This window comes from Gavialis gangeticus, unplaced genomic scaffold (assembly GCF_001723915.1).
Source record: "Gavialis gangeticus isolate Ggan-Ray unplaced genomic scaffold, GavGan_comp1, whole genome shotgun sequence".
Taxonomy (NCBI): domain Eukaryota; kingdom Metazoa; phylum Chordata; order Crocodylia; family Gavialidae; genus Gavialis; species Gavialis gangeticus.
In genome coordinates, this window is record NW_017729030.1 from 30,912,139 (window position 1) to 30,924,006 (window position 11,868).

At 39.5% G+C, this 11,868-nt stretch overlaps 2 protein-coding genes across 7 annotated transcripts in view; both read left to right on the forward strand.

Annotated features, from left to right (window-relative positions):
- Positions 1-1,413, forward strand: part of TRPC3 (transient receptor potential cation channel subfamily C member 3) — a 73,054-nt gene extending 71,641 nt beyond the window's left edge. For 2 of the 3 annotated variants that reach the window (XM_019522067.1, XM_019522066.1), the window contains one exon: positions 452-1,413. In XM_019522067.1, coding sequence (XP_019377612.1) covers positions 452-594 — 143 coding nt within the window. In that variant the 3' untranslated portion in view covers positions 595-1,413. Of the gene's footprint in view, positions 1-67; positions 105-451 lie in introns of all 3 variants that reach the window. The other variant, XM_019522068.1, reaches the window with a different exon arrangement.
- Positions 1,414-3,249: 1,836 nt separating this feature from the next.
- Positions 3,250-11,868, forward strand: part of BBS7 (Bardet-Biedl syndrome 7) — a 57,805-nt gene continuing 49,186 nt past the window's right edge. For 2 of the 4 annotated variants that reach the window (XM_019522071.1, XM_019522073.1), the window contains exons 1-6: positions 3,250-3,358; positions 5,729-5,794; positions 6,514-6,576; positions 7,536-7,711; positions 10,267-10,453; positions 11,248-11,320. In XM_019522071.1, coding sequence (XP_019377616.1) covers positions 3,317-3,358; positions 5,729-5,794; positions 6,514-6,576; positions 7,536-7,711; positions 10,267-10,453; positions 11,248-11,320 — 607 coding nt within the window. In that variant the 5' untranslated portion in view covers positions 3,250-3,316. The remainder of the gene's footprint in view (positions 3,359-5,728; positions 5,795-6,513; positions 6,577-7,535; positions 7,712-10,266; positions 10,454-11,247; positions 11,321-11,868) is intronic. The other 2 variants (XM_019522070.1, XM_019522069.1) reach the window with 1 other exon arrangement.

The following is an 11,868-nucleotide window of genomic DNA, read 5'->3' on the forward strand; positions in this document are numbered from 1 at the left end:
TGCTATGTCAGTGCTTTTGGCAAATTGTAGCAACAATTTAAATACCCTGAATTTTTGTGTTTCTAAGGATGTGTGTGTTATTGAAGAGGACAGTCTCAAGAGATGTGAGTTGCAAGCGTGGCCAGTTCTGCCACACTTTTTCTGTGTGACCTTAGCAAGTCATGCCTTGCTGCTGCTTTCTAAAATGGGGATACTAATACTTACCAGCCTCTCAGCAGTGTTGCTAGGATTATTCGTTAACATTTGCAAAACACTTTGAGACGCTAAGATGCTCTTTGTACGTACAAAATAGTGTCACTGTGTTTCACTGAATTATTGAAATTCCAGTGTACTTATGGGTGTTTGGGTGAAAATAGTTCTGAAATATGCATTGCTTTGACTTAACAAAACTTCATGTAATGAATGTTTGATAAACAATGCTTAAAAATATTCCCTTCATTAATTGACACAGGTGAACTAAAGGAAATCAAACAAGATATCTCCAGTCTTCGCTATGAACTTTTGGAGGACAAGTCCCAAGCAACAGAAGAACTTGCAATCCTAATACATAAACTCAGTGAGAAACTAAACCCTAATATGTTGAGATGTGAATGATTCTAGAAATGATCCTTGGCTTCGACTACAGCACAACTATTTATTGGCAATAATATTTCTGAGTATCTTATACTTGAAAAATATATTGTAGATTTTTAGCGCTATATAACTTTATGTACAGCTTCTTTGAAATTTAACCTTAGGAAATTTTATTAGTTTACTACACAAAAAATACTCTGTTCATTTTTAATGTACTGAAATGTAAGAACTCTCATGACATTGTTTGCATTTATTCAGCAGGAGAGTACAAATGTATCTGAAGAATTATTTCATTGCTGGTATTTCAACAGTTTTATGAACAAACTTTGAAAATTATTTGCACTTTACAATTTGCAAAAATAAAACAAAGAAACATAAATAAAATCTACAGAGTGCACTGCATAGTACACTATTCCCTGAAACAACTGGTGTGAGTAAGATATAATATATAAGGAATAACAATGTGGGCCTTGGTAAAGGAACACTCAAATGTCTTTTATCAATGCTAAGTTATAGTTGAAGAATAGGCACTTGAAAGTTTCAAAACAGATATCAAAGTCTGAATATAATTTTAATAACACTGTTTAACATACAAATACTGTAGTTTGTTTCGTAATATGGCAGACTGTTTGCTTTCAACGCTGGGGCCTAGAGATCCTTTTTTAAAAAAAACAAAAAAACTTTTGAACGTAATGTGAACTCAGTGAAAAGCTACACTTTCATGTGGTAGAGATGATTTTTTTAAATTCAGATTCTATGCAGGGCTGGTATTTTGTTACACTGTTCTAAATGATGCCTCTGATGCTTACTTGTTAAATAAAAAATTCATACTTAAATGACTCCTTACCTGGTCCCAATAGTTCAGAACTAGATTTTGGACTGTATGGTAAAACTGTACAGCAGTCAAATATAGGCAGCACTTGTTGTGGTGTCTACAATTAAGGTTGCCTAATGTTTCCTATTATAAGACTATTTTTTTCAATGCTCAGAACTTTGCCAGACTTGAACTGCTCGATATTTCCATGCAAGGCAGACATGTTTTGCAGGAATTTTCAACCAAAGAAAGAAGAACGCAGCCATATCTGGAACAAAGCTAGAAAAAAAATACACATACACGTGTATATACCTGTATAATTGTTTTTATACATACATACACTATAATATATAAATAAATAATAAACAAACAAACAAACAAACAAACAACTTAATCTAATACATTACATATCTTATGTAGGAACTTTATATTATATAATACATAGTATTGTAATATATGCATATATAATATTTCTATATTATAAAATTAAAATAGATAATAGTATTAATATTTGCCTAGTGGAAACATATATACATGCACGTGATGCTGGGCAAATATTTATATATTATTGAAGTATAATATATTATTATTAATAAAATAATACTATATACATATATATATACACATACGTATAAGAAGTTCCTACATGATGCTGGGCAATTTTTTTTTTTTTATGTATGTTTCTCATTTTTAGTGGGAGTGCACAACATTAAAAGGTCTTGGACCAGATTTTCAGAAATGCTGAACACTCACAATGGAAGTCCTGTTCTGAACACATAAGCCACTGAAAAATACCGAGGACCCTCAAACCCGGCATTCAAACTTCATGGGCCCGTTTCACATGATTCTTGCTAGGCCTTTCATCCCCACCCACAAAAAATATTCAATACTGCCTCACAGAGGCCATGTGAAGCTAAGGCAATGCATGGGAAAAACCTCAAGACACTATAATAATGACGAGCTCCGTATGACACCCCCCAGACGGGGCTTATTAAGGCAGCAATTCTGGGCACGGATGAGGTTTACCACAGTAAATAAGATGTGGCACCATGGAAATAAAATTAAATCCTGAATTAACTGCTTACACTGTGCAGTGAATGAGGTGGTGGGGAGGGGCGGGGGTGCTAAAATGAGGTTCTCAAGCAAACTCATCAGGGAGCGCATTAAAGATGCATTTCCAGACTCGCCCTTGACTTTGCAACCTCCCTTTGCAACAGATTGCCTCCATGCAGCGCAGCACATGGCTGCTGGCCCTCCGCCGTGGGCACAATCACGAAGCCCACCCTTCCTCTCTCCTTTCATTCTCGCTTTTCTTTTTCTTTTCTCTGTCTTCTCCCTCCCTCTTTCTTTCCTTCCCTCCTTCTCTCCCTTTCTTTCTAACCCAGCGGTTTTCACCCTTGCCAGTCAGATGTCGACAGTCACAACACCCTTTCTTTCTCTCTGTCCGTCTGCCTAACCCGGTAGCTCTCGACCTCGCCAGGCTCCGGGACCCCTTGCGAGACTCAGGGCGCCGCTCAGAAGACGCAGCTCCGAGCTGCCCCCGGCTGGTGGAGAAGAGAAACACCCGGTAGCAGGAGCCCGCCCCGCCGCACGCAGGGGCCCCGCGCGGCTCCTCAGGGGAAACCAAGTGACCGATCGCCCCGCTGGGAGAACCCACAGCAGGCCGCAAACCGGACGCGACGCTTTAACCAATCCCACAGCACGTTTCATACCTACCCCCTCGTCCTGCCCAATACGAGGCAAGCTTGGAGCGACACTTTATCCAATCCCGCAGCGCGTTGTATGCCCGCCTCCTCTCCCTGGCCAATCCGAGGCCGGTTTAAGGCCCCCTCCCAGCTTTTCATTGCGCTTCCATGGTAACCGTAGCACCGCCACCTCCGGGCCTGAACAGAGGGGCCCGGGGAAGTGGCCGCCGCCGCCGCTGCCGTCATGGAGCTGGGCCTAGCTCTGGCCCGCGTGGATTACGTGCAGGTGACCCACGAGGCCAGCCCCCGTCCCGCGCTGCCGCGCCCGGCGCGGGATGGAGGGTCTTTGACTGGGCGGTGCCAGTGCTCTTGCTGAGGCCGAGGCTGGAGGATCCTGGCTACAGGGTCCGGCTCCTCTGCTGAGGTCCGACTGACAGACTGCCAGATTTGTGGCCAGGGAGGAGTTTGACTCCCATGATCGGATCGGTTCGGTCTGTGGGGGGGTTTGCCTCCCTCCGTAGCTGGGGCCTCGGGCGGGATCTCCTGAGCATAGTTGACAATATTTCGTAGGAGGAGGCGTTTAGCTGCTGTAGCACCTCGGCTGTGGCAGGGTGTTGGGGCTGCGTGGTGGTGGTGGCGCAGTTTCCTGTAAGCTTGTGCAGAGTTTAGATCGTGGTTTGTTAGGGGATGGTTTGTGCTGCTGCTGGGCGTAGGTTTGAGCCCCGTGAGGTGCAGCAACACCTGGGCTTGCAGCTGGGCCGTGGGGGAGTAGTGCAGTGGGACGCTTCCCCTTTGCTTGGCACTGGGGAGGCTGTGCCTGGAGTCCGGTGTCCAGTTTGGGGCCCCTGCTACAGAAAGGATGTGGTCAAGCTGGGCAATGAAAATGGTTCTGAGCCTGGGACATGACTTGTAAAGAAAGACTGGGGGAACTGGGATTATTTAGTCTGGAGAAGAGAAGACTGAGAGGGGCCTTAATAGCAGCTTTCAACTGCCTGAAGTGGGGTTTGAAAGAGGATGGAGCTAGACTGTTCTCAATGGTGGCAGATCTCAGAACAAGGAATAACGGTCTCAAATTGCAGCAAGGGAAGTTTAGGTTAGATATTAGGAAGAACTTGCTCACTAGGAAGGTAGTAAAACAGTAGAACAGGGCTGGGATGGCTGTGAGTCAAGAGTGAGGGGCACTGGCAGGGCCAGGAGGCTATGAGCTGAAAGTGAGAGGCAACAGCTTGGGCAGGGCACTGGCATATCAGGGCTGCTCAGCACCACAAAGTTGCAGGAGGGACAGCTACAGCTGACCTCGTGTCCTGGTGAGCAAAGGGGACAGGGGGAGCTCTGATTTTCAATGATACAAAAACCAAAATCAAACAACAGAATAAATGGGTACTTAGAATTTATTTTATTATAATGATTGAGGCACTGGTAGGCTTCTAAATTGCTTTAAAATGTAAATATAACAATAAAACACTGTGTTCAACTGATACTTATATATATAGATAAGTGAAATGCCACATATATATATAAATGCCATTTATATATATGTGTGTGTGTGTGTATGAAACATCACTTTTATAGATATAGATAGATATAAGTAGCGTTTCATTTTATCTCAGAAAAAATGTGGATTTTCATTTTTTTAGCCAGAGAATTTGTTTTTGGTTTTTGTTTTTTAAATCACAGAATTTGTGATTTTTAAACAGAGAAAACCAGGATCACAGCTCGTTAATAACCATCTCTTTTAATGATTTGATTCTTTCAAGTATTAATCTGTTTATGCTTGTTTATTTATCAACTTTAAAAAGCTGTCAATGGGACAGGAATTCACATGTCTAAGGCTGCTTGAAGATGTTTAAAAAATAAAAAAGTGGCACTTTAAACTTGGCACGCTCATGCACTGAGCCCAGCATGTGCCCAGAAGAGACAGTGCATTAGTTGGACTTGGCTCACCCAACCTCTGTATAGGTTGTGTATGCTTTAGTGGGGCTTTTGGGCATTTTATCTAGTAGCTGATTGAATCAGCTTTAGCTAAAAGTGCCGAAAAGCCCTGCTGAAGCACCCAATCTATAACAACACTGCAGAACCAGGTTAAAGTAACGCGCTGCTGCTTCTGGTAAAGTGTGCTTTTGTTTTGTTTTTTTAAGGTCTGCAAGCAGACTAAAACAGTTGCCAAAATTGGTGAATTAGCAGAATTGTTCAGCAAATACAAAGCAATGCAACTTTCAAAGAGTTGACCAGTCTACCATGACAAGTCTTTCTGTATCAAAATTATGGCACATCTTTTCTGTTGTGCAAGCAGTCTTGAATTTGTGGATAAATGTGTGTGCCACATATCTGGAAATAGTCTCCAGAGTTGTTAAAAAGACTGGTACTTTTACAAACACCAATACATGAAAAATGTAGAATAAAAAGGATGGAGAAAGTACAGTGGTTAAAGGTGTACAGTGGTTAAAGGTGACATTTAAATATATCTGTGAGTTCTATGTTGTAGAGCATTAGGGTTCAGCGTTCAGGTAGTCCCAGCTCACCTTTCGTATGACTCTGGTTAGATAGAATATTCTCCACAATGTATATAACGAGAAAATGTTATCCCTAAGACCTTTTTTGTTTTAAGTGTAGATGTTGAAATGTTTTCCATAATGTGGTGATTTTTTTCAAATAGGTGGGAGTGACATCTCAGAAGACCATGAGGCTCCTCCCAGCATCAGGACGTAGGGCAACACAGAAGGTAGTGATTTTCTAGAAGTGAAGAGCTTGTTCTTTTTAAATTGTCCGTTTTGTTTTTTCTTACAGATAAATGTTATTAATGCAGTACAGATTATCTTTTGACCTCTAGCTGGGAAATTGAACACATTTTCTCCCAGCTGATGCTGTTTAAAGATTTGCTGATACCCTTGTTTGTTTGGTGGGCTTTTGGGGCTGTTGTTTGTTTGATGTTATTAGCTAAGAATCATTATGGAACATGGGAGCTTTTAAAAAAATGTTCTTGTAACTACAGGTTTATGATTTCTTTGTGGAAAGATAATATTGGAACAGGCAGACTCTGGAGAAGTAATGATGTACTTTCTTTAGTACATTTTTGGTAACAAAGAAATAATACCATCAAACACAGGAAAACCTTTTTTATTTTCCCCCAAAATGCTTTTGAACATTCTGTTGTGTGATAGCTGGACTTTAATTAACAATTGTGAAAAAAAATTATTATTAAATTATGGTAGTAAAATAATTGTTAGATATTAGATTCCTAGATTATAGGACTTTATTAGTCTTTATATCTATAAAGTGCCCTGTCATGCCTTATTAACATCACTTAGTGTAGTGTTTGGTAATGGTTACTTTCTGTGCTGCAGATCCACATATCTAATATAAAGAAAATTCTTCCTTTTTAAAATATCTATAGGAGGAATGCAAAAAATAATCAAGCTAATTATGTGTTATATTTTTAAGGCTGTTATTGGAGATCAAGATGGTGTAATTACATGTTTTGGCATCAAAAAAGGAGAAGCTGTGGTAAGTTCAGCTATTTATGTAGTTAATGTGATTCTTTGTGGTATGTAGGGGTTTTTTTTTTAATCCATTCCCAATCAGGAGGTACTACTTCACTGTCATGGTGGCTAGGAGCTGGAACCAACTTCCAAGGGAAGTGGTGCTTGCCCCTACCCTGGGGGGTCTTCAAAAGGAGGCTAGACAGCCACCTACGTGGGGTCATTTGACCCTAGCATCCTTTCCTGCCCATGCCAGGGGGTTGGACTAGATGATCTGGTTAGGTCCCTTCCTACCCTGCCAACTATGAAACTATGAATACTGTACATAATAGAAATTAAAAGCCAGCTGGGGTTTAGGAGAAGAGAAAGGTAATGAAGATACATTAAGATACAAAGCTGAACATTCTGTGTTAGTGGTTTTATCTCAGAATACACATTGTGACTTAAAGTGACATTTAATATGTAAGTGACTTGTGTAAGCTAATTACATTTCAGAAGCCTTAGACTTGTAGACAGGTATCCAGCTTACTTAAACAACTATAATGACATATATCCTGGGTGACCTTCTGGCTAATTGATAAGAATTCTACAGCCATGGAAAGAAAGATTTCTCATTACTAGAGGTCATTCCCCTGGAATAAGAACATAGTATTTTAGTGGAGTACTGTTAGGAAGCTTGCACTGCTACTGATTGTACTGCACATATTATATGGATAAATAGTAGTTAACTCTCATATCTTCTTTATGTAATCTTTTCAGCAAATAAAGTTAATTTATTAAAGACTGATATCTTCTTTGATATTATGGAGACATGAGATTAATAATATTAATAAGATTAATAAGATTTAACCAGGTGCCTGTTATGGAAATCACTGGAATGATGCTTAGTGTTCTGAAGTGGATTTGGTGTCTTCTGTATTAAAAAAAGATTGTAAATGCAATATTTAGGTACTTAAATATCACTTTCCTTATTGACTTCCATAGCCAGTCTTCAAGACATTACCAGGGCAAAGGATCACAAGGTTGGAGCTGGGAGGAGCTCTTAATACACCGCAGGAGAAAATTTTTGTGGCTGCAGGATCAGAGGTTAGAGGTTTCACAAAGAGAGGGAAGCAGTTCCTTTCATTTGAGACTAACCTCACGGAAAACATCAAAGCTATGTACGTGCAGTACTTTTTTGTTTAAAAAAATAAATATATATGTATATATATGATAGCAAAAGTAGTTTGTTAGACAGTCCTTTCATAGTTGCCATTACCTATCACAGAGCTGTCCAGCTGGTAGCTCACAGGCCACATGGAGCCTCATGGGTGAGGGACTAATGTGGCCCATGGGTTCCTGTCTGGCCATTGCTCCCTTTAATGCTTTTGATGCAGTGGTGGCTGGGGTCTCTAAGCTCCCCCACTTCTCTCCCCCACCTCCCTGGCTTCCACTTCCTGCTCCCACTCTTGGAGGTGGAGCAGCACAGTGGGATAGGGTTGGAGTGCCTGTGCTGCACATAGTGGCAGAGGGGGAAGCGGCCCACATGGCACTCAGTGGGGGACCTGGCTATCTATACTGTGCATGCAACAGGAGAGAGCCATGCTACTCATGCTGGGCAAGTGGCAAGGGCAAGAGTCAGGTTGTCTGTACTGCATGTGGCAGTAGAGGGGAGAGCTGCCTGCACAGTTCACTCAGCCAGGGGTGAGGTGAGGCTCTGCACAGTGGAGGTGGGGGCACTGCCCATGTGGTGTGTGGACCACTAGTCTGGGGCCTATGTGGCATGTGGCTCCCAGAAGCCAAGAAATTGGATGGCTCTGACCTAACACATTGTTTTGCTGGTAGGTAAAACAAAGTGGCCATTTAGATTAAGTATATCCTGTTAAGTCCTGTATATTGTTATGTTCAGTAAATTATTTTTGCATTTTTTTCACCATATATTGCTATCCATTCTTTTTTTCTCCCAATTAAAGTGTCATTTTATCTTTCCTTCTGAAGTCAAATAGGTAGCATCTCCACAGAACTCTTAGACAGAATTCTAAAAGATTTTGGCCCTTAAAGGTGTCAGTAGTGAGTGAGTACAGGTGTGAATCCTTTTCCAAACAGTTGTTAGGTATTAGCTGAATTCACTTAAGAAATCAGAGTGATTGATGTAAGAGGATGTGCACAACAATGTCCAAAGGGATAGTAGTCCAATTTAAAAAAACCTGAGTTTTTTCATATTTTTTTTTCTTCGAAGTATGGTAAAGGATGGCCGTTTCAAGGAAGGAAAAACGGTTTTTAAAAGCAGTTACTATTAAAGTGTTAATTTTTAACATATCCATATCTGCGTAGCATGGGGATCCAGTCCAAATCCCACAAACAGCATTATCGGGCTGTATAATAGGGCTTCACAGTATCTTTGACATCTCTGGTGTAAAATGATCTTTTAGTTAACTTGGCTATTTTCTTCTCTGTAAATTTTCCTCCCATTAACCATGTTTAAATGGTGTTCAAGTATAATTTAACTGTAAGTCCAGAAGAGGGCCAACTTTGAAAACTTCTAATCAAGAGAAAGTAGCAATCCAAGATGTGAATAGAAAGGAAAATTGGAGTTTCTCTAATGTATGAAAGTTGATAGAAATGTTATGTTTATGTCCAAATGAAAATTAGATGAGTTCCAAGTAAGAGCCACAAGGTGGCAGTAAGTAAAGAAATGAGTAACTTTATTATTCAGACTTTATTATTCAGACAGTTCTGGTATACAGATTAAAATACTGGAATTCACGAAGCCTTCAGGCGTATAGGCTGCTTACATACGTTAAAAAAAAACAAAACAAAAAACCTGAGCTTTACCAGAAGAAGCAGCGCATTATTTCAGCCCAGCTCTGCCACTTCTGTATAGATCAGGCACTTCAGTGGGGCTTTTTGGCACTTTTAGCTAAAGTCGATTCAATCAGCTGTTGAAAAAAAATACCAAAAAGACCCCACTCAAGCACTCAATCTATACAGATGTTGGGTGACCTGGGTCCCACTAAGGCACTGCCTCTTCTGGGTGTGTTCTGGGCTCAGTGCAGGGGCATGCCAAGTTTAAAGCACCGCTTTCTTTTTACCATCTGCAAGCAGCCATGTTGCTACATTCCTGCAGCTGTTTTTCTTGACATTAGGGCACCAAACCATATTTGTATTGCGCCATCAGATCAGACCTGCCGCAGGCCTCAGGCTGACCCTACTGTGGCTGGCATAGGGATGTCTGTTAAATTTAGTTGAATATATCCTTAGTAAATCTACTGTCCTTTTAAAAAAAATAATTAATTTAAAAAAGCCTTTAGTGCTTCTGTTAAGTCCAGCATGGAGATAACTTCTGATTTTTTTTTCCCCTTGATACTGCTCTAAAATGCTCCAGGGAAAGCTTGTCTGAACTACGTTTTAATCAAAAGAATTAAAAAAATAGTTTTGGTTTTGCCTTCAATGCAATTTTGTCTTTAATGCAATTTTCTGCATTAGTCTCTTAAAGGAGTTACTAGCAGACACATGCAGAGACAGATGGTAAACCATAAAAACACAGAGAAATCATGGTTTTATAACTTGTTGAAAATAAGTCTCAGCATTTAAACAGGCTAGTTGCTTATTTTTGCTTACTGAGGTCCTGAATAGGCAAACCATATGCACGTGTAATTTTGCACTTTCTATATAATGGGACCTAAGAGAATATTACAGAAAACATTGACAAAATACTTTTTTTTCTTTTTCTCAGGCATATATCAGGAGCAGACCTTTTTCTTTGTGCAAGCTATATCTATAACCATTACTGTGACTGCAAGGACCAGCACTACTACCTATCAAGCGATAAAATCAATGATATTCTCTGTCTTCCAGTAGAAAAGCTCAATTGCGTAACACCAATATTGGCCTGTCAGGATAGAGTCCTTCGAGTTTTACAGGTTAAAAACACTTTCTTGTTGTTATTATAAGTATTAATACCACAAAACCTTATTCTTCCTATTGATTACAAGAACCCTTGTGAATAGCTGGGTCATTAAAATGACCATCACTATAAATATTCTGCTATGCATCTTGTACTAAAATAGATTTCTTTTATTTCCATTAAATCTGCTGAGCAGAAAAGAGAGAGTACTGTTTTTTATGGGAATTATAGTCTTTGTAGACCTTACTGAAGAAACAAGTAGTGAACTTTCACTTTAAATATACATATGTATATATGATTATATTTGCTCAGACCCTGATTGTACATTTTCCCATATAGTTATCTTCAAGCACTTGAGTAGTCCCATTAGTTTCAAAAGGGCTGTTCACATGAATAAAAATGTAACCTGTGTTTTCAGGTTCAGAGCCTGAGCCTGTTTCTTATAATACATATTCAAATCAAACATCTATAGACATGAGTAGCCAGGTAATAACATTATTTATTGAATGACATTCTTTACATATTATGGTTGCATGAATTTTCTGATTATGTTACCAGAAAAATGACTAAAAAACACTAATAATATAATTTAAACCTTGTATTTACTACTTCTTTTTTTAGTAAGTTCTATTCTCCACTTATACAAATCTCAGTCTTTGGCAGTTTTGAAAGGTTCCCCACACAAACTTACAGTATTTTCGTACTTGAAGTGTAACCATATATGTAACACAGCATATATTTATCTATGATCAAAAGTGCTTATTAGAAATAAAGTTATATTTTTAAAAAGTCATTTATTTCTGTCTTTAGGGGTCTGATTTGTTATATGAAGTAGAAGTTCCTGGACCACCAAGTGTTCTTGCCTTAAACAATGGAAATGGTGGTAAATATGTCTTTTAATGTACATGTCATGAAATTGTTCATGAAATCTATCCATTAATAGTTGTTTCAAATACAATTACATAAAATTATATAAGTTTTGATAGGAATGTGACTGTTATGTCAGAGCATTTTTAATTAGTACAGGATGTGGGATTGTACAAAGGGGATTATACAAAAATGTAGAAATTATTAAACATCTGTCAGGCACCAGCTTTCGTATAGTTCTGAGACATGATAAATACTCCATGTGCTAAAAGGTAAAAAGATGTATATTTTTATCATTATGTGATCATCTGTTGTTTATTTTGATGTTCAGTTTAATAAAACAAAAAGAAAAAGTCTGTAAAAAGTTCCCATCTTCAAAAAAGGGAGGAAGGAGGACCCGGGAAACTATAGGCCAGTTAGTCTTACCTCGATCCTAGGCAAGTTGTTAGAGAAAATTATTCTGGCACACATCCAGGAGGGGCCAGCAGGGGACTGCATGCTTAGGGGCAACCAACACGGGTTCATCAGTGGCAGGTCCTGTCAGACCAACCTGGTGGCCTTTTA